Below are 18,313 nucleotides of genomic sequence, written 5' to 3' on the forward strand. Positions count from 1 at the left end.
TGCATATTCAATTTCTAAACGGATTGAAACCAGGATAGCACTCGTTACCATGCATGCAAGCAGTGCATTTTTCAGGCCACGAAGCTTCAATATCAGAACTTCTGGGTATAACTTCAGCACTTGGCATCCCACTTTCTATCAGGAGGCTGACGGCTGCTGCGTTCCAGCCCCTGGTAGATCGTTTGGCTGACAAACTGCCCACCTGGAGGGCATCGATGATGCCTAGGGTGGGGCGTTTGGCGCTGATCCGTTCGGTCCTCGCAGCGATCCCTCTGCATCAGCTGATGGTGCTGGGCCTCCACAAAAAAGCACTAAAGCAGGTGATCTTGCGTGGATTCCTTTGGGCCGGTAGAGCGGATGCCAATGGGGGACACTGCCACGTCAACTGGGCGCGGGTGTGTAGGCCGCTGCGGCTGGGAGGCTTGGGCATCCCAGACCTTGCGCGTACTGCCATCAGCCTCAGGGTGAGATGGTTGTGGAGGATGCGTACGGATCCCCTGCGACCTTGGCGCGGGTTGGACATGCATTTCTCGAACACGGAGCTGGATGTCTTTGCGGCCTCCACCTCCATGGTGGTCGGCAACGGTGAATCTGCCCTCTTCTGGGAGGACAAGTGGTTGGATGGCATGTCCATCAGAGAGATGGCGCCGAAGGTATACGCTCTAGTACCGAAGCGTCGGCGGAAGACACGCATGGTCCGGGAGGCGTTGGCTGGATGAACCTGGATCCCCGACATAGTTGGTGCACCGAGCGCCCTAGCACTGTGGCAATACGTTCAGCTATGGGGCCGGCTCAGGGACACGCAGCTTGGAGCGGATCCGGACAGGCTGGTTTGGCGGTGGACGATGGATGAACAGTATTCGGCCGGTTCCTGCTACGACACCCTCTTCCAGGGGGCGATCATCTCAGGTTCATGGAAGCTTAACTGGAAATCCTGGGCGCCGCCGAGGGTGAAGTTCTTCATCTGGTTGGCATGCCTTGACAGATGCTGGACGGGGGAGAGACTGGCACGGCGCGGCCTTCCGCATGCGCCGAGATGCCCGCTCTGCGACCAATCTATCGAGACCATGAGCCACCTGCTCACAGGATGCTCCTTCTCCAGGACGATTTGGTTTGAGGTTCTGTCGTGGATCCAATCCACCTCAGGCCCTTCCACTGCTGAGGGTGACTTCGCGGAGTGGTGGTCGCTGGTGGTGCGGACTACCCCTCGCCAGCTGCGCAAAGGCACTTCGTCGGTGATCATGCTTACGGCATGGTGGATTTGGAAACACCGGAACGCGGTGGTCTTTGACAACATGCGGCCTTCGGTGTCATCCTTGTTCAACGACATCGTGGCCGAGACGCGGCAATGGGCGGACGCGGGAGCCCGGGTGTGCGCCAGTTGCTCCCCTAGATTAGTTTTTCTTTTTCTTGGGTCGAGTTGTACGGCGTGTTGTGTCCGTCCTCGAACTTGTACATAAACTCTTCTTTATCTATCAATGCATCGAAACGCAAGGCTTTTGCGTTTTCGCGAAAAATAACTTCAGCACATCTGGTCATGGGTCCTGTGAATAACGCGAGTAAAACAAATAGATTGAATAGTAGAAATGCTTTTGGATTACAGACTAGTTATGCACTACATGATGCAGCTGGCTATGCTTATCCTGACTTTTCAACCTGGCTGACTAGTGCTTCCATCTAATTTGTTATTGCAGAAGGTCCAAACTATAGTATCTGACCAAGCAGATATGGCATGCGTTCACATGTGGAATGATAAACTAAGAGCTATGCTTTGACTGGCATGTAAACAAACCAATAAGCTGCTGAAGACTTTTCCAAGTTATAAGTGAACTAATCAGAGAAACCTATCAACTGTCATCCTTTCCCAGTCCAAAGAAACTTCCAACAAAAACATGCAAGTGAACTAATAAGACAAGTTATGTACATTCTGATTTTCAACTTTGAACACTAAAACAATACAAACTGACAAAGATTTCTCCAGTTTATAAGCAACTATATAGTATTACTTCCTTTCAAACTTCTTGGTAGTCGATACAAACAACTAAGCAAACTAGCCATTTTTTGTTGCTTACTGTATGCATTGTGTTTTCCAACTTTGAAAGCATAAACAATACAAAATTCAGGCTAAGTCTTCCCACTCAACGCTGATCTCACCCACAAAATAGAATCAAAAATTATGATCAACTGTTAATGACCAAATAATATATCTGATGCATCAGTGTCGGCCTTTATCATCTGCAGAGGAATTATGGCCTATTCAGAACCCATGGTCTAGCAAGTCGGTGTAACATAGCAACAAAGGAACCTGAGAAAGCATTTGCCTTAAGTTAGAAAGTTAGAAAGATAGCACCATTGGAAGTATCTACCAAGTCTCCAACCATGAAAGAAGCACCACTCCTGATGATTCTCATCACCTTCCAAGCAGTGGCGCTATCTGCAACCTCTTCTGGGCTCTTCATTTCGTTCCCAGGATACCCTGACAAATGTGGCGACGTGTCAATCCCCTACCCCTTTGGCATCGGCAATGGCTGTGCTGCAGCTAGCATGAACAGCTTCTTCACTGTCACCTGTAACAGCACCTTCAGTCAGCTACAACTGCTTCACGTCGACCACAATGATGGGCAACTACACCGGCGGTTTCAACCTAGTGGGTACGCCTTTCATCCTGTCAACAACCCGCAACCAGTTCATGGTCATTGGTTGCAACACCATGGGTCTCATTGGTGACTACACCCACAGCAACCCAAACCTGTACGTGGTCAGCTGCTACTCCTAGTGTCAGAGCATCAATAGCACATCCAATGGTGCCCCATGCACAGATGCACTGGGAACTGCTGTGAAACCACCATCACCCCCAACCTCATTGCCTACGCAGCGCTCGTAGTTATCAACCAGAGCAGTGTATGGACATTCAACCCATGCTTCTACACTATGCTTGCAGAGGTTGTATGGTACAGCTTTAGGCAGCAGAACCTTGTCGAACGTCCTGGGCTCATCAACGAGAGAGCCAAGAGAGATGTCCCAGTTGTTGCTGACTGGGCCATCTGAAATGGCTCCTGCCCAAAGGATGGAGCAAAGGCACCAGTGGGATATGCATGTGTCAGTTCAAACAGCTATTGTGTGGGTGCAATCAGTGGCCCAGGGTACATGTGCAACTGTTCTGAAGGATACGAGCGCAATCCTTATCTTCCCAGAGGCTGTGAAGGTGAATAATTTAGTCATATAAAATTTCTCTTATTTTGGGAATCAGGATAAGCAACTGTCAGAAGGAACAACTCTAGAAAACACATAAACTTGATCATTGCAAGCATAATTCAGTAGATTTTCATTCTTCTTAAATTTTTCTTTAGTTTCCTTAATATATTTTACATTTTGGATTGCTTATGGCTTCATGCTAATTTATCTTCAATCTATAATTATGTTCAGACCTAGATGAGTGCAAGCTGCATAAGCAAACACCCAAGTATACTGAGTTATATCCATGCAAAGATGGGGTATGTCGCAACATGCCAGGAGGCTATGTGTGCAAATGCGTAATAGAAAAAAGAGCAGATGGAAAAAAAATCTGGATGTCGACCTGTGCTGACCCAAGCTAAACAGGTGGTGAGTTAAAGGATGATACATTGTAGCATACTCTTTGTTAAGGTGCATTTCATGGCTTTTGATGAGTTGAAACATCTCAAAAATCATGCTGCAGGTCTCAGTGTTTCCACAGTAGTGGTGATAGCATTGGCGTGCATTGTTGGCTACAAAAATTAAAAGAAGAAAGCACAGGAAGGAGAAGGATGTGTACTTAAAAAAATGGATGTCTGAAATTATATGATGAGACGAGGTCAAGGCAAATGGACACCATTCATATACTTATAGAGAAAGAGGTAAAGAGAGCCACAGAAAAATGCAGTGATTACCGGTGGTCAAGGGATGGTTTATAGAGCAACTGTAGATCATGACAAAAAAGTTGCCATAAAGAAGTCCAAAGTAATCAACGACAACCAATGGAGATTTATGATTTTTTTTATCCATACTGATAGTGTACGTGTGCTAATTTCATGTATCAGCACTGAAAGTCATTGCTCCCTATTGCTAAATCACCTCGCACGAAAGTATCACATGATGTGTATTCAAATCCCTCGAATAAACACAGCTATTAGTAAGTGTACAAATGATACAAGAACTTACACGGTCAGGACAGCTGCACAAGCTCGCACGTCTCCAAGCTCAGGTCTATCGACTCGTCCAAAGGGAGAACCACCGACGAAAACGATCCTCCATAGTTGCTATCAAATTCACAATCATAGTTGGCAACACCGGCTGCATGCATCTGGTGCCTCCACAGCACCCGCAGCCGTTCTGCGACTTCCTTCATCGTTGGCCTGTCGTCTGCTCTCGCGCTCAGGCAGTGCACGGCGAGAATGGCAAGCTTCTCGACAATAACCATGGCCGCAGCATCGACCACGATCACAGAGTCCAGCATTCTCCGGTGCTTGTTCTTGTGAAACATCAGGACAAAACTGTGGGACAAGGACCTCTTTTCTTTGGAGGAGTCAACGGCGTAGAGAGCCCTCTTCCTAGTCATCAGCTCAAGGAGAACGACCCCGAAGCTGTAGACGTCGCTCTTGTCGGTGAGGTGGTGGCTGATGAAGCTCTCAGGGTCAAGGTAGCCGAGGGTTCCCTGGACAAGCAGGATGAACTCGCTTTCGTCCATGGACTTGAGCGCCGATGCCCCAAAGTCCGCAATCTTGGCATTGTGCTGATCATCAAGCAAGATGTTAGCAGATTTGACATCCCCGTGTAGAATTGTGCGAGATGTCGATGAGTGCAAGTAAGCAAGAGCTTCTGCTGATTGAGTGGCAATCTTCAGGCGAATCTCCAATGGAATTGGTAGCAGCTTGCGATCAGCACTGCCATGAAGAAACTCAGATAGTGTACCATTGGAGACGAACTCGTAGACCAACATGGGGACATCTATATCCAGGCAACAGCCTAGTAACCTCACGATGTTCCGGTGGTTAATCTGTGACAAGATTATGATCTCATTTACAAACTCATCCCTGCAGTCATCATTTATTACTTTGGACTTTTTTATGGCAACATCTCTATTGTCATCCAAAGTACCCTTGTAGACCATTCCATGACCACCACATCCAAGAATATGATCTTCATTGTAGCTGTCAGTGGCTATCTTGATCTCATTTTCTGTAAGTATGCGAACTGTGTCGACCTGCCTTGACCTTATCTCATCATATAACTTGAGCCCTCCGTTCTGTTTGAAATACTCATCTTTCTCCTTTTTGTGCCTTCTCCTTTGCAATTGAATAACCAAAAGACATGCCAAGGATATCATCACAACAGCAGAAACACTCAGGCCTGCAAAATTATATAATTCTAATTAGGGTAGTATTTGTTGCTATTATCAAGACTACGAGATTTATCAAATATAACAGACATATATCAATCTTGATGGAGGATTACACAAAATAAACAAGAGCGAACTTGCCTATAGCCAGCTGATCATCTCGAGTATGCAGAGGTCGGCATCCAAAATTTGTACCATCAGTTCTTGTTCCTCCCTTGCATTTACAGTTATAGCCACCTGGAGTGTTATAACAGATCCCATTCCTACAAGGATACAACTCTTCGTACTTGGGGTCTTGCTCACGCAGCATGCATTCATTTACATCTAAAGATGACAGTAACAAAATAATTATACGCAATCAAATAAGTCAAACTGAAGCTTTAAACAAAAAGGCAGATATTCCCTCAGTAGTTACCTTGACAGCCATTGTTGAGGTAGGCATTGCCCTCGTACCCCAGGGAGCACTTGCACAAGTACCCGGGTCCATTGCTCACATTCTCACAATAACTGTTTGTGCTGACACACACGTCGTTTCTTGGCTCGAGGCACGATCCGTTCCTGACCGCCCAGTTCACGATGATAGGTGCACCATCCTTTGCCCTCTCGTTGACGAAACCAAGCTGGCCAACGAGGTCACGGCGCCGGAAGCTGTACCACCCAACCTCAGAGACCATGGCATAGAAGCATGGGTTGAATCCCCACACGCCGCTACTATTCATCGGAAATGACACATTGAAGGTGGTGAGGTTGGTTGGGATGGACGCTTCGCAGCAGCCCGTCCCGGTGCACGGTGCCCCATCGTCTGATGCACCACTGATGCCGTCGCAGTAGGAGTAGCAGCCGGCGAGGTACTGGCTCGTACCTCCACGGAAACCGCCAACGAGCCCCAAGGTGTTGCAGCCAATGACAGTGAAACGGTTGCGTCCAGTGGATGGGAGGAACGGTGTGTCCTCCAGGCTGAACATCACAGCGATGTTTGCTGATATGGTGGCACTCGACGTGAAGCAGACGTAGCTGACGGCGACAAGCACCCGTATCTCGCCGCGCTCCAACGATATATCGGCGACCTCGATGGCCATATCGGCCGGCCCCCCCACCATCAGCCGTGATGGGTGATATGTGTCATTGCAGTCGAGGTTGAAGAACCTGTTGAGGCTAACCGCGGAGCATTGCGCTCCGATGCCGAAGGGGTAAGGGATGGACACGTCGCCGCACTTGTCAGGGCAGCCTGGCAGCGCCAGCGATGCAGCACCACCTGGGGCGGGTGCCACAGCCATCACCAGGAGGAAGAAGACGATTAGTTTCAAGAAAAACATTAGGACCCGTGTTGATGCTTGTTGCTGCAAGTTTGGATGTATGGCTCGGGCTATCACTTGCTTAGTTAGGCAAATTAGTGTGATTGTGACGAGGGCCAAGGTTTCTTTTTATGAGATGAATTGTGCCTTAGCATATAATTTCATCAACTCCTATAAAAGAAAACAAAAGTCATCAACTGATGTATGCAAGTGTGAATAGGTTAGAATGTTCCAGTCCAGGTAAAAGTCTAAATGCAAGTTGTGGTACAATATTTGATGTATCCAACTTTTTCCTCTCATTTCGTTTCTCAAGATGAGGTGATGTATGCATGCTACTACGGTTCAACTAGCTAGGTAGTAGGTGGTGGTTTGGTTTGTCCTAGTCAACTGTCGAACTTTCACCCCAAATTGTACCATAATACTGAATAACTGATTGCTACATGTATTTGATTGTACAAAAACATATCTAGATAACTCATATCATGCCTGTCATATCACTCAGGTATACACCACCTAAGTAACCTACCTAGATGTTAAAATGTATATTTGCATTCAGAATAACATAGGTTATAGCACCACATGGTAAGACATACTTGCATAGCTCTGAAAGTCTTCAAGAAGAATTTCTTATACAACTATAGTAGTTACAGAAAGCTACCACAAAGGACAGTCTCTAATCTCTATCAATACGAGAATTTATAGGCCCTTTTCTTGTTTATACTATTTTGTGGGTAAATATAATAGTAGACACCTTGACCAGTTCAATTTTCAGGGATTATGAAAAATAATAGGCTCCAAATTTAACTCTTCTTAGCTTGTTTGAGGACCTTTCAGCTCCAGTACCTGTTTGGACCAAGATAGGATGATCTGGAACCAGGCTTCATGCTCACATGCATACTCGACTTCTAATCAAACTGAAACCAAGCCTGCGCTTGTTAAGCCTGAGTGTAACAGTCCATTTTTCAGGCCATGAGCTTGACCTCCACAGTATCAGCATGCATCATTGTTTTTCCCAGACACGATATCATAAACCAATGCCTGTGAAAACTTTGAATCAAGAAGGAAGTGTGAACAGTCAATATAAGTTTGAGTTCAGCCTAGTTGTGCACTTCAAATCATTGCTGGCCAAGCTTATCTTTACTTTTGAAGCTGCCTATTAGATTCCACCTAGTTTGTTATTGCAGGAGAAAATTTCAAACCACAGTATCTAACCAATAAGATATACGGACACGCGTTCACATTTGGGACAACAAACTAGAGCTATACTCTGACTGGCATATGAATGAACATATCAACTGGTGAAGAATTTTCCAGATTACAAGCAGCCATGTAGTCCTATTTCAAATTCAGAGAACCACTCAATAAAATTGTGTAAGCCAACTAGTCATTTTTTCTGTGCATTGCTATTTTCACCTTTAGACACAAACGGTACAAATAAGTGAAGATCTCTCCAGATTATAAGAAAGTATAGCACGCTTTCTTTCGATTTCAGAGAAACCTCTCAATAGAAATTGTTAAGCAAACTTAATACTATTTTTGTTACTAGTATACATTGAACACTAAAACGATAAACAATTGTGGAAAAAGTCTCCCAATTAACACTAATCTCACACTCGAAATAGCTAAGCAATAATAGTGGAACTCATCTGTGGGTTATAATATCTGAGGCATCAACACCATCTTTTATCATCTGCAAAGGAGTTCTCAGCTACTCACAACCCATGCCCCATGGTCTAACAAGTCTTGTGTACACAATCACATATCATGACAGCAACAAAGGAACAAGGTATAACATTGGCGTTAGTTGCAAGTTAGAAAGACAGCACCATAGGAAGTAACCACCAAGTCTCCAACCATGAAAGAAGCATCAGCCCTCCCGATGCACATCGCATTCCAAGTAGCGGCGCTATCTGCAACCTCTTCTAGGCTCTCCATGTCATTATCAGTTTGTCCTGGCAAGTGTGGCGATGTGTTGATCCCCTATTGCATTGGCATCGGTGATGACTACGCCGCGACAAGCTTGAACAGCTACTTCACTGTCACCTGCAACAGCACCTTCCAATCCCCACAACCTATGATTGGTGACCCACTCACAGAGACCATTGACATCTCCCTTTTTTTCGAAATGGGTCATCCCAGCCTCTGCATCAATCGATGCATACGGCTCATTGACATCTCCCTGGAGCGCAGTGAGATGCGTGTTTACAGCCCCATCAGCTACAACTGCTTTACGTCGAACACCACAGTTATGGACAACAACACCGGCGGCTTCGACCTGGTGGATGCACCGTTCATCCCCTCAACCACCCGCAACCGCTTCACGGTTGTTGGCTGCAGCACCCTGGGTATCATTGGTCGCTACATGCATGGCAACCCTGACCTGTATGTTGCTGGTTGCTACTTCTACCGCCAGGGCATCAACCCAGGACGTCCACCAGAGCCCCATGCACTGGGAAGGGCTGCTGTGAAACCACCATCACTCCAAACCTCGCCGACTTTGTGGTGATCTTGACCAACAAGAGCAGAGTATGGGCATTTAATCCATGCTTCTATGATATGGTTGCAGAGGTTGGATGGTACAGCTTCAGGCAGCAGGACCTTGTTGGGCACCTTGGGTTCATCAACAACAGAGCAAAGAGGTGTGCCCCAGTTGTCAGTGATTGGACCATCAGAAAGAGCTCAATTCTACTAACTCTAATCTCTGCGAACTCAATGACTAGAAGATAAGCTTTACCCCCGAAATGCAAATAACAAAAGAAGACATTTCTTAGAATAGACCAATGAACAATGTGGCAATAGATTCTAAGCTGACTGCCCAAAGGATGGAGAACGGCGTCAACAGGCTATGCATGTGCTAACTCAAACAGCTATTGTGTGGATGCAAGCAATGGCACAGGGTACATGTGCAACTGCTCTGAAGGAAACATGGGTTAGCCTTATCTCTCCCAGGGATGTCAAGGTGAAGTATATACTTGAACAGAATTTCCTTTGTTTTTGGACCTCAAGATAAGAAACTCTCTGAAGAAACAACTTCAGCCGATAAATAAACTTCATCATTACAAGAATAATTCGGTAGATTCTTGTTCCTTTAGCTTCCTTCCTGTATTTTACAATTCGACTCATTCATGATTTCATGCTACTTTTTTTAAAATTCTCTTTAGAAGTTCAGATATACTCCCTCTGTACACCAATGTAAGATGTTTTAGCTATTTTTAAAGTAGACTAGATACAAACTAAAAGGACTGAACCTACACAGTAAAAGTAGACTAGATACAAATAAAAGTGAGTGAACCTATAAAATAGCTAAAACTTCTTACATTTCTACACGGAGGGAGTAGATGAGTGCAAGTCGCATCAGCAGAATCCCAAGTACAGAGTATAAAGAATTATATCCATGCAAAAAATGAGGTATGTCGCAACACACCAGGAGGCTATGTGTGGCAATGTAGGGTAGGAAAAATATCAGATGGCAAAAATTCTGGATGTCAACCTGTGCTAAGCCGGATTCAACAGCTGATTATAGGCAAGTGTCATAGCTGAGTATACTTATTGATTACCAAACTCGCATTTCCATGCTTTTTATGTGTTGTAGCATCTCAAACAATCATTATGCAGGTCTCAGTGTTTCCGCAGTCGTGGTGATGGCATTGAACATGCATGTTGGCTATGAGATTTCAGAGAAGAAAGCACAGGAAGGAGAAATAGAAGGATGCGTATTTTAAACAAAATTGAGCTCGGAAATTATATGATGGCATAAGGTCAAGGCAAGTTGACACATTTCATATACTCTCTCCGTCCAATGAAACATGTCTTAACTTTGTCTAAATTTGGATGCATCTAGACACTGATATCGTGAGGTTACTCGGTTCCTGCCTGGAGGTAGATGTGTCAATGTTGGTTTATGAGTTCATATCAAATGGTACACTATGTGAGTTCCTTCATAACAGTGATCGCAGATCACTAATCCCCTTGAATCTTCGACTGAAGATTGCTACACAATCAGCAGAGACCCATGCTTACATTTTTTGTCAACTTCTCACACAATTCTGCACAGGGATGTCAAAACACGCAATATACTCTTGCATGATGAATACAATGCAAAAGTTGCAGACTTCGGAGCATGAGCGCTGAAGCCCATAGATAAAGATGATTTCATCATGTTTATCCAAGGAACTCTTGGGTACCTTGACCCTGAGTGTTTCGTCAGTCACGAACTTACTGACAGAAGTGATGTCTACAGTGCCGGGGATGTTCTTCTTGAGTTAATAACAAGAAAGAAGGCAATATACATTGATAGTCCTAATGAACAGAAAGCGCTGTCACATGCTTTCATTGTGATGTTTCACCAGAACAAGCTCCATGATATGCTGGACTATGATATTACAGAAGATGAAAAACTAGCGGAACTCTTCATCCATTGTTTGAGCCCAAGAGGAGATGAGAGGCCAAAAATAAAGTAGCAGAGCGCTTGCAGATGTTAAGGAGAATCCAGATGCAGCAAGTTATCACACCAAATCTTATGAGGATGCATTACCCAGAGAGTCGTCAGTGCCTATATGTTCCAACCAGACGAAATAGCAGAGCACCAACACAGCCAACTTGGTCTTACATGTAGACATTGCAAGATGATAACTGTAATACATTGTTCTTGGCCTGCTGGGGTAATATATTGTACAGTTAACTGACAGCATCATAGTTGACATGGTCGGAGCTACAGTCCCCACTAGCACATCTTTCAAGGTCACTATATCTGCTCTTTTATGTATATTGGTTTGCTCATGATGTCTAGGCCTCCAGGACAACTCTGTAATTGTGCTACTGTGTGTACACATAGTCGTCCAATAGTCATCAATTATGTCTACATAGCACAATGTGTTTCTTAAATATTTATCAGCTTTAATTTTACCCATTGGTACGGAACAAATATTTCGCCAAATATGAGGTCTACTTGTCCATATTAATGATCTCCAACTTCTATTTACGCATCCATTTAGCCATGGTTTTAAAGGCGCCAAGGCGTCCTAAGGCGAAGGGGGGGCGCTCCGACGCTTAGGCGACGCCTAGGCGGACGCTTTGGACGCCTAGGCGCCTAAGGCGGGCGTTTTTCTAAGGCGGAGGGGGAGCGCTTGGACGCTTAGGCGTCCCTAAGGCGACGCCTAGGCGACGCCTTTAAAACCATGCATTTAGCAAGGTTCCTCTCTATCTACTGCCTGCCCATTAGATTAAGATAAACGGAGGTATATGTTTAGGCTTTGGATCCTAAAGGCCTAACGTTTGTGTTCATCTATAGAGTTTAGAATTTTTATACACATACCCAACAAACTACGTAAGGGACTTTGCAAAATTGAGAAACTATAACGACCCCTTGGAATCATCTGTACATAAGCCAGATAATTTAAAGAGTTGATGAAGCTGCAGAGGATATCAGGCAGGCACTGGTGACCATGCTGGAGATCTACCTCTGCGGCCAGCAATAACCACGGTGCTAAAAAGCCTGGTGGGCGTCCAGGGGTGATGCCCTCCTTGCTCATTGATGGTGATGAGCTGAAAGTTGTATCTGGAGAAAGCCATTGGGACATAGATTGTAGTCCAGCATGCATGCAGTCACTCCTAGGTGCTTCTAACCAACAGGGCAACAGATAGTGGATTTAGTTTGTTGTAGTATTGGCGAAATGCCTACCAAGGGGCCCACTCGGACCTGCGTGGCATGGTCAAAGCGATCAAAGAAAGTCAAACCAAGTCCAAGCCTCAAGTCAAGGTCAACAAGTCCCAAGAAAGGACTAGAAGAAAAGAATAAGTCAAAGATAAAGGCCCAAGAGAAAGAAGCCCTTTAGTTTGCAGAGTTACGTGGGCTAGTCCAGTGGACTATGCACTACACTTCCTCCCTAGTCCCACCATGGACTAGTGAGTCAGTAATGAGCCCAACTAGCCTCTCACATGGTAGGTGGGAGGGCATCCTTGGTCATTTGGCTTTGGTTGGGCCAAGGTGTTGCAAACTTGCAATGACGAAAGAGGTGAGGGGAGGGGAAGTTATCAGCTGTGAGTTTAAAGTTGCAACAACAACATACGCGTACTAATGATCTGCAGGTATTCTTGCACTAAGTCATGCTATACTCATGTTGTCTGCAGGTTTTAGGTGACAACACAGTTTTGCATGTGTGGCAACTCTAATTGCAGCAAGCATTAAATTGGTTTCCAATAGGTCACTCAGTTATGGTTTTGATATAAGCTCTAATTGTACAAAAAGATTGGCATGAGGATGCAGATTTTGCTACTTCGGTATTATTATTTTCTTACATAAATGATATCAAAGGGAAATTCGTTATGCAAGCTCCCTGTTGTTAAGTTAAGATAGAAAGCTTAGAAACTAAGCAGCCAAAAAATGTAGAAGCAAAAGAAAATGGAAACATAACAGGAAAAAGTTTTAGAATCATGCTCGAATTTGCTACTGTTGTTTATAAGACTAACTAGGTCAATTAAATGAACTAAGCAGCAAACATTCTTGTTACATGCACCTTTTCCAAGAACTGAAGAAATGAATGGGGTTGCATACCTTATTGCATATATAGATAAAAATGTAGATGTGCAAATCATGAAGAGCTGACTGCGCAGGTATCCATTCCCTACAGATACAAATTATAGCCCATTAGTACCCCTCAGATTACTCAGCACATGCCAAATATACTATAATTATCCTCAGACTGCGCTAGCTCCATGTCAGATAATGGAAATAAAACATTCGCAGTACGCAAGCACTCTACTGATCTAGAAATATGATCTCAAATGTTAAACAGCTACGTTTTCTAGGCATATGTCCTCTTGGAAAACCTGTCATAGCTATAATTATATTTTTAACATCAGAATAGTGCAGAAGAATGACATTAGGGGGAAAAGGAAAGTAATTGCTTAAGCTGTGGAAGAGAAAAACAAACTGCCGATGTGCATAGTGAGACTCTGTCTGTTCACCAATGGAGAGGATATGCCATACATACTTGTCAAACAAATATTATAGAACCACACGTGACTAACAATTCCACTGTCCCTATATAAACACTAAGGGTGTTCACATGAGTTGCCAGAGAAATCAGTTATACATGCACATATCAACGCCATAGTAGATGGCTAGATGCGGAAAATAAATAGAAATCCAACTCAGATATAATTTTTTTCCTACCAGTTAGCACACTAAAATGCAGAAATACAGAAGATAAACAAAAAACAGGCGTGGAATGCCTAATATAGAGAATCCTAATTCAGATACTGGCTATCCACTCTTCGCTGCAGCTTAATTCCCATCCCTTAGATTGGCTGCCTTTGGGCACAATCTGGTCCTTTATCCGCATGTAAATAGGCACCAGAACATAGTATGCGGCACATATCGTTCCCACAAGGAAGCAGAAGAAGAAAGTGATGGGGTTCACAGGCTTGCTGACATCCTCAGCCTTCGGACCAAGCTGCAGGGGACAAAGGATGAAAAGTTCTTAATATAGCCACCATATGGAAACATTTAAGAAATATATAAACACAAACAATACATGAATAACCAAGAGATAACCCATGTGTAATTATATGAAGTGAGGTCAAAGAAAATATTCAACACAAAAATGATATCAAACCATTGAATGTGATTGATCTAGGAAAACAAGCAGCTACAATTGTTTGGTAATCAAATGCTTAGGCTAGTTTCAACTAGTTTCCTTCTACTGTTAGATATAATAACATTGATATGTTTACTATTGAATCTTTGCATATCCACACGCCAAACTTGGCAACCATGAACTAAGTTTTACAGCATATATATAATGTAACAAAAACCATATGATGATGAGTAATAGTTAATACACCAAGAATTAGACGTTGCGATAACCAGATCCGTGTGGACAAAGAACGCATGTAAAGATGTAGGGAGGTACTAAAATGATGAGTTTGCATGCCATTCTTTGCAGAACTTGACTGCAAAGGGAAGTCCCCACTTTCTCTCTTGACACCCGTCACAGCGCACCCCATGATCAGGCCAACAGACACCATGGTACCACTTTGGTCCGATCCTCTAAAGCTGAACATCCCTGAACCCAGCGGCTTTGAACCATTCAATGTACTCCTCTTCAGTGGGGAACAGCATCCAAATGTCGGCCAAGAAACGAGACAGCACGAAGGTCGGGCGCACAGGGCCGATCAGACAAGCTTTCCCTCCGAGCATCAGGACCCTGTAGGCTTCCTTGATTCCTCGCTGCTAATCAGGCCAGTACTCGATGCTAGAGGCCACAAACACCATAGGAAATAAGCATCAGAAACGGTGCTACTCTACAAAGTAATTCTTCTGGATACGTACAGTACATATGCGCCATCAGAACAAACATTTTTCATATAAGCAGAGTTTGCTAGTGCAGAGCAGGAGGGGGTTTTGGTGCTTGACGATGCCGAGGTATGGTGAACCCCGTGCCGCCGCCAGCGACCTTGAGCTTGCGGCTGTGGAGGCGGCAGGCTTGAACGCGCCGTCACGCATGTCCTCGGTCCAGTGGCCCACGTTGATGACGTGGTCGTAAACGATGGAGAGGAGGCGGTAGAACCAGAAGGCCTCCTTCTTGTGCTGGATAACATCAAAGGAAAAAATCGGATGCAAGCACACTGTTGTTAAAAAAAGATAAGAGAGCTTAAAAAACTATGCACCAGAAAAATGTAGAAGCAAAAGAAAATGGAAAAATAACAGGAGAAAGGTTTAAGAATTGTAATCGAATTTGGTACTGCTGTTTCAAAGACTACCTAGGTCCATTAAATGAACTAAGCAATAAACATACTTGATCAATGTACCTTTTCCAAGAAATTAATGGGGTCACATAGCTTATTGCATATATAGATAAAAATGTATATGTGCACATCATGAAGAGCTAACTGCGCAAGTATACATTCCCTACATATACAAATTGTAGCCCATGAGTTCAGGTACCCCTAGGATAACTCAGCACATGTCAAATATACCATATGATTATCGTAAGACTGCACTAGCTCCATGTTGTCAGACTTTGCAAATATTAACAGCAGGCTCTATTAATCCAGAAATATGATCTCAAATGTGTGCATCCTCTTGACAACCACTGACATGAGTCAGAGGATCATATTCTTAACATTAAAAGAAAGCAGAAGAATGACATGAGGGGGAAAAGGAAAGTAACTGCTTGACCTGTGGAAGAGCAAACCAACCTGATGATTTGCATAGTGAGACTATGTCTGCTCACACATTGAGAGGATATGCCGTAATATAGTGGTCGAGCAAATATGAGAGGACACACATGATTAACAAGTCCACTGTCACTATACAATCACTACTAATTCTCACGAGTTGCCACAGAAACAGTTATACATGCACATAACAGCACCACAGTAAATGGCTAGACGCGGCCAATAGATAGGAATCCAACTCAGATGATCATTTTTTTTCCTACCAGTTAGCAAGTTGGTGCAGACATATTACAGATTCATCCTATTCATAAACAGATCTGCTACAAAGGAGCCATTTCACACTCAAGTGTTCTGCCGAGCATAATCAAACTTTTAAATATTATTCTCTGCGGAAACAAGAACCACAGCAAAACAAGTACACGACAACGGGAAATATAGAAGATAAAGAAAAACAGATGTGGGGTGGCTAATGTAGAAAAGCCTAATTCAGATACTGGCTATCCACTCCTCACTGCAGCTTAATTCCCCTCCCTTAGATTGGCATGCCTTTGGGCACAATCTGGTCCTTTATCCACATGTAAATAGGCACCAGAACATAGTATGCGGCACATATTGTTCCCATGAGGAAGCGGAAGAAGAAGGTGACAGGATTCACAGGCTTGCTAACATCCTCAGCCTTCGGGCCAAGCTGCAGGGGACAAAAATGAAAAGTCCTTAATATAGCAACCGGATCTTTGCATGTAACTGATCATAGAGAACAAGCAGCTATAATAGTTTGACAATAAAATGCATCAGCTAGTTCCAACTAGTTATGCTCCTAGTGCTGGCCAGAATAAATTTGAGATGTTTTACTATTGAACCTCTGCATATCTATACGGCAACTTGTCAACCATAAATTAAGTTTTACGAAATACCATGAATTAAGTAGAACTTGCGATAACCAGATCCATCTGGAGAAAGTGTGCATGTCAAAATGCAGGTAGACATGAGAACCTGACATTGCAAGCCATTTTTAGCAAAATCAAATTACCTGCAACGGGGAGTCCCCACTTTCTCTCTTGACACCAGTGACGGAGCAGCCCATGATGAGGCCATGCCTACGGACACCACGGTACCACTTTGGCCCAATCCTCTTGAGCTGAACATCCCTGAACCCTGCGGCTTTGAACCACTGGATGTACTCCTCTTCAGTGGGGAAGAGCATCCACATGTCGGCGAAGAAGCGAGACAGCCAGAAGGTCGGGTGCACGGGGCCGATCAGACAGGCCTTTCCGCCCAGCCTCAGGACCCTGTAGGCTTCCTTGATTCCCCGCTGCGGGTCAGGCCAGTACTCGATGCTGGAGGCCACAAACATCAAATCAGCATCAGAAACAATATAAGCAGAGTTTGCTAGTGCAGAGATGTTACCTGCCGGCGGAGATGTATCGGTCGAAGGTGTCGGTGGGGAATGGGAGGTCCTCGGCGTCGCCCTCCATGATCTGGACCCCCTTGAGCGCGTCCTTCTGCCTGGCCTTCTCGAGCTGGTGCGGCGACTGGTCGAGCAGCGTGACGTTCTCCTTGTCGACGTGCTTGACGATGCCGAGCGTGGTGAAGCCCGTGCCGCCGCCGACGTCGACGACCTTGAGCTTGCGGCTGTGCAGGTCGGCGGGCTCGAGCGCGTCGTCGCGCATGTCCTCGGTCCAGTGGCCCGGGTTGATGACGTGGTCGTAGACGATGGAGAGGAAGCGGTAGAACCAGAAGGCCTCCTTCTTGTGCTGGATGAAGCGCGGCGCCGAGGCGGGCCGCGCAGACGACGACGCCGCCGCGCACCGCAGCAGCGGCCGGGCGCTGGAGACGCGGTGGTTGGTGGCGAGGGCGAGGGGGCGGAGGAGGGCGGACCTGGAGGGGCCGAGCCCGAGGTAGCCGAGCCCGGACGGGGCGCGCGCCCGGAGGATCCTGCCGGGCGCGGCGCCGCTCGGCGCGTGGGTGGAGGCCATCGCCATTGCCGCCGCCGCCGCGTGGGGGAGTGGAGCTGTGGAGGTGGGGGAACAGAAACAAACAAGAGGCGGCAGCGGGTGGTAGCGAGCGAGGTCACGGGCGGATGAGTGGTGGGTGGATGGGATTTCGTCCCGCGTGGCGTCGTCTCCAGCGACACGTATGCTTTCATTTCTCTTTTTTTTGTTTTGCGAATTATAGGTATGCTTTGATCCAAAATGTGATGGTACTGAACAGAGATTTGACATCAGCTGATTTTTGGTCTTTTTTTATGATACTCCTCGCGCGGAAAATGTTATTATTGAGCTACTCCACAGTTGTGTAGAGTCAACTCAAGATAGACTCAGTTGTACTATGAGCTACTCCACAGTCAACTGTAGATGACACAGCATACCAAAGTGTCAGGCAATTTCTTCCAAATTTTATCACTCAATGCATCCATAATTTCTATTAATTTGCTTATTGCTGAGTAAATGGATATATAAGCTTGAGTGTGGAGCAAAAGATC

The 18,313-nt window shown here is 45.2% G+C and overlaps 2 protein-coding genes and 4 pseudogenes across 4 annotated transcripts; 3 read left to right on the plus strand and 3 right to left on the minus strand.

Annotated features, from left to right (window-relative positions):
- Window positions 1–1,693: 1,693 nt before the first annotated feature.
- On the minus strand, window positions 1,694–13,587 carry LOC127298575 (wall-associated receptor kinase 2). Of its 3 annotated transcripts, none has more exons than XM_071819814.1 (4): window positions 5,772–13,587; window positions 5,498–5,680; window positions 4,180–5,367; window positions 1,694–2,567 (listed from the first exon to the last, which is right to left on the minus strand). In XM_071819814.1, the coding sequence occupies exons 1-3, from the start codon at window positions 6,670–6,672 to the stop codon at window positions 4,184–4,186; spliced, it is 2,268 nt and encodes a 755-aa protein (XP_071675915.1). In that variant the 5' UTR covers window positions 6,673–13,587; the 3' UTR covers window positions 1,694–2,567; window positions 4,180–4,183. The 3 variants fall into 3 exon arrangements, with proteins under 3 accessions (XP_071675915.1, XP_051184387.1, XP_071675914.1); XM_051328427.2 differs by lacking the exon at window positions 1,694–2,567 and having other exon boundaries at window positions 3,939–5,367; window positions 5,772–6,611; window positions 7,495–13,587; XM_071819813.1 differs by lacking the exon at window positions 1,694–2,567 and having other exon boundaries at window positions 3,939–5,367.
- Window positions 2,380–3,507, plus strand: LOC127298577 (wall-associated receptor kinase 3-like; annotated as a pseudogene).
- Window positions 8,507–9,378, plus strand: LOC127298578 (uncharacterized; annotated as a pseudogene).
- LOC139830036 (putative wall-associated receptor kinase-like 16) lies at window positions 9,539–11,266 on the plus strand (annotated as a pseudogene).
- A 152-nt stretch (window positions 13,588–13,739) lies between the features above and the next one.
- On the minus strand, window positions 13,740–15,663 carry LOC139831459 (2-methyl-6-phytyl-1,4-hydroquinone methyltransferase 2, chloroplastic-like; annotated as a pseudogene).
- Window positions 15,664–16,192: 529 nt separating this feature from the next.
- On the minus strand, window positions 16,193–17,880 carry LOC127298576 (2-methyl-6-phytyl-1,4-hydroquinone methyltransferase 2, chloroplastic). The gene is made up of 3 exons (XM_051328429.2): window positions 17,239–17,880; window positions 16,862–17,168; window positions 16,193–16,519 (listed from the first exon to the last, which is right to left on the minus strand). Exons 1-3 carry the CDS (start codon window positions 17,811–17,813, stop codon window positions 16,364–16,366), a joined length of 1,038 nt encoding a protein of 345 aa, XP_051184389.1. The 5' UTR covers window positions 17,814–17,880; the 3' UTR covers window positions 16,193–16,363.
- Window positions 17,881–18,313: the final 433 nt, after the last annotated feature.

Source organism: Lolium perenne, chromosome 5 (assembly GCF_019359855.2).
Source record: "Lolium perenne isolate Kyuss_39 chromosome 5, Kyuss_2.0, whole genome shotgun sequence".
In the NCBI taxonomy this organism is placed as follows: Eukaryota; Viridiplantae; Streptophyta; class Magnoliopsida; order Poales; family Poaceae; genus Lolium; species Lolium perenne.

Coding starts and splice junctions, on each gene's coding strand:
- LOC127298575 (XM_071819814.1), bottom strand. CDS start 6,672: ATGTTTTTCTTGAAACTAATCGTCTTCTTCCTCCTGGTGATGGCTGTG. Junction 5,681..5,771: donor CCTCAACAATGGCTGTCAAG/GTAACTACTGAG, acceptor TGTCATCTTTAG/ATGTAAATGAATGCATGCTG. Junction 5,368..5,497: donor AGATGATCAGCTGGCTATAG/GCAAGTTCGCTC, acceptor ATAATTTTGCAG/GCCTGAGTGTTTCTGCTGTT.
- LOC127298576 (XM_051328429.2), bottom strand. CDS start 17,813: ATGGCGATGGCCTCCACCCACGCGCCGAGCGGCGCCGCGCCCGGCAGG. Junction 17,169..17,238: donor CGATACATCTCCGCCGGCAG/GTAACATCTCTG, acceptor TGTGGCCTCCAG/CATCGAGTACTGGCCTGACC. Junction 16,520..16,861: donor GTGGGGACTCCCCGTTGCAG/GTAATTTGATTT, acceptor TGTCCCCTGCAG/CTTGGCCCGAAGGCTGAGGA.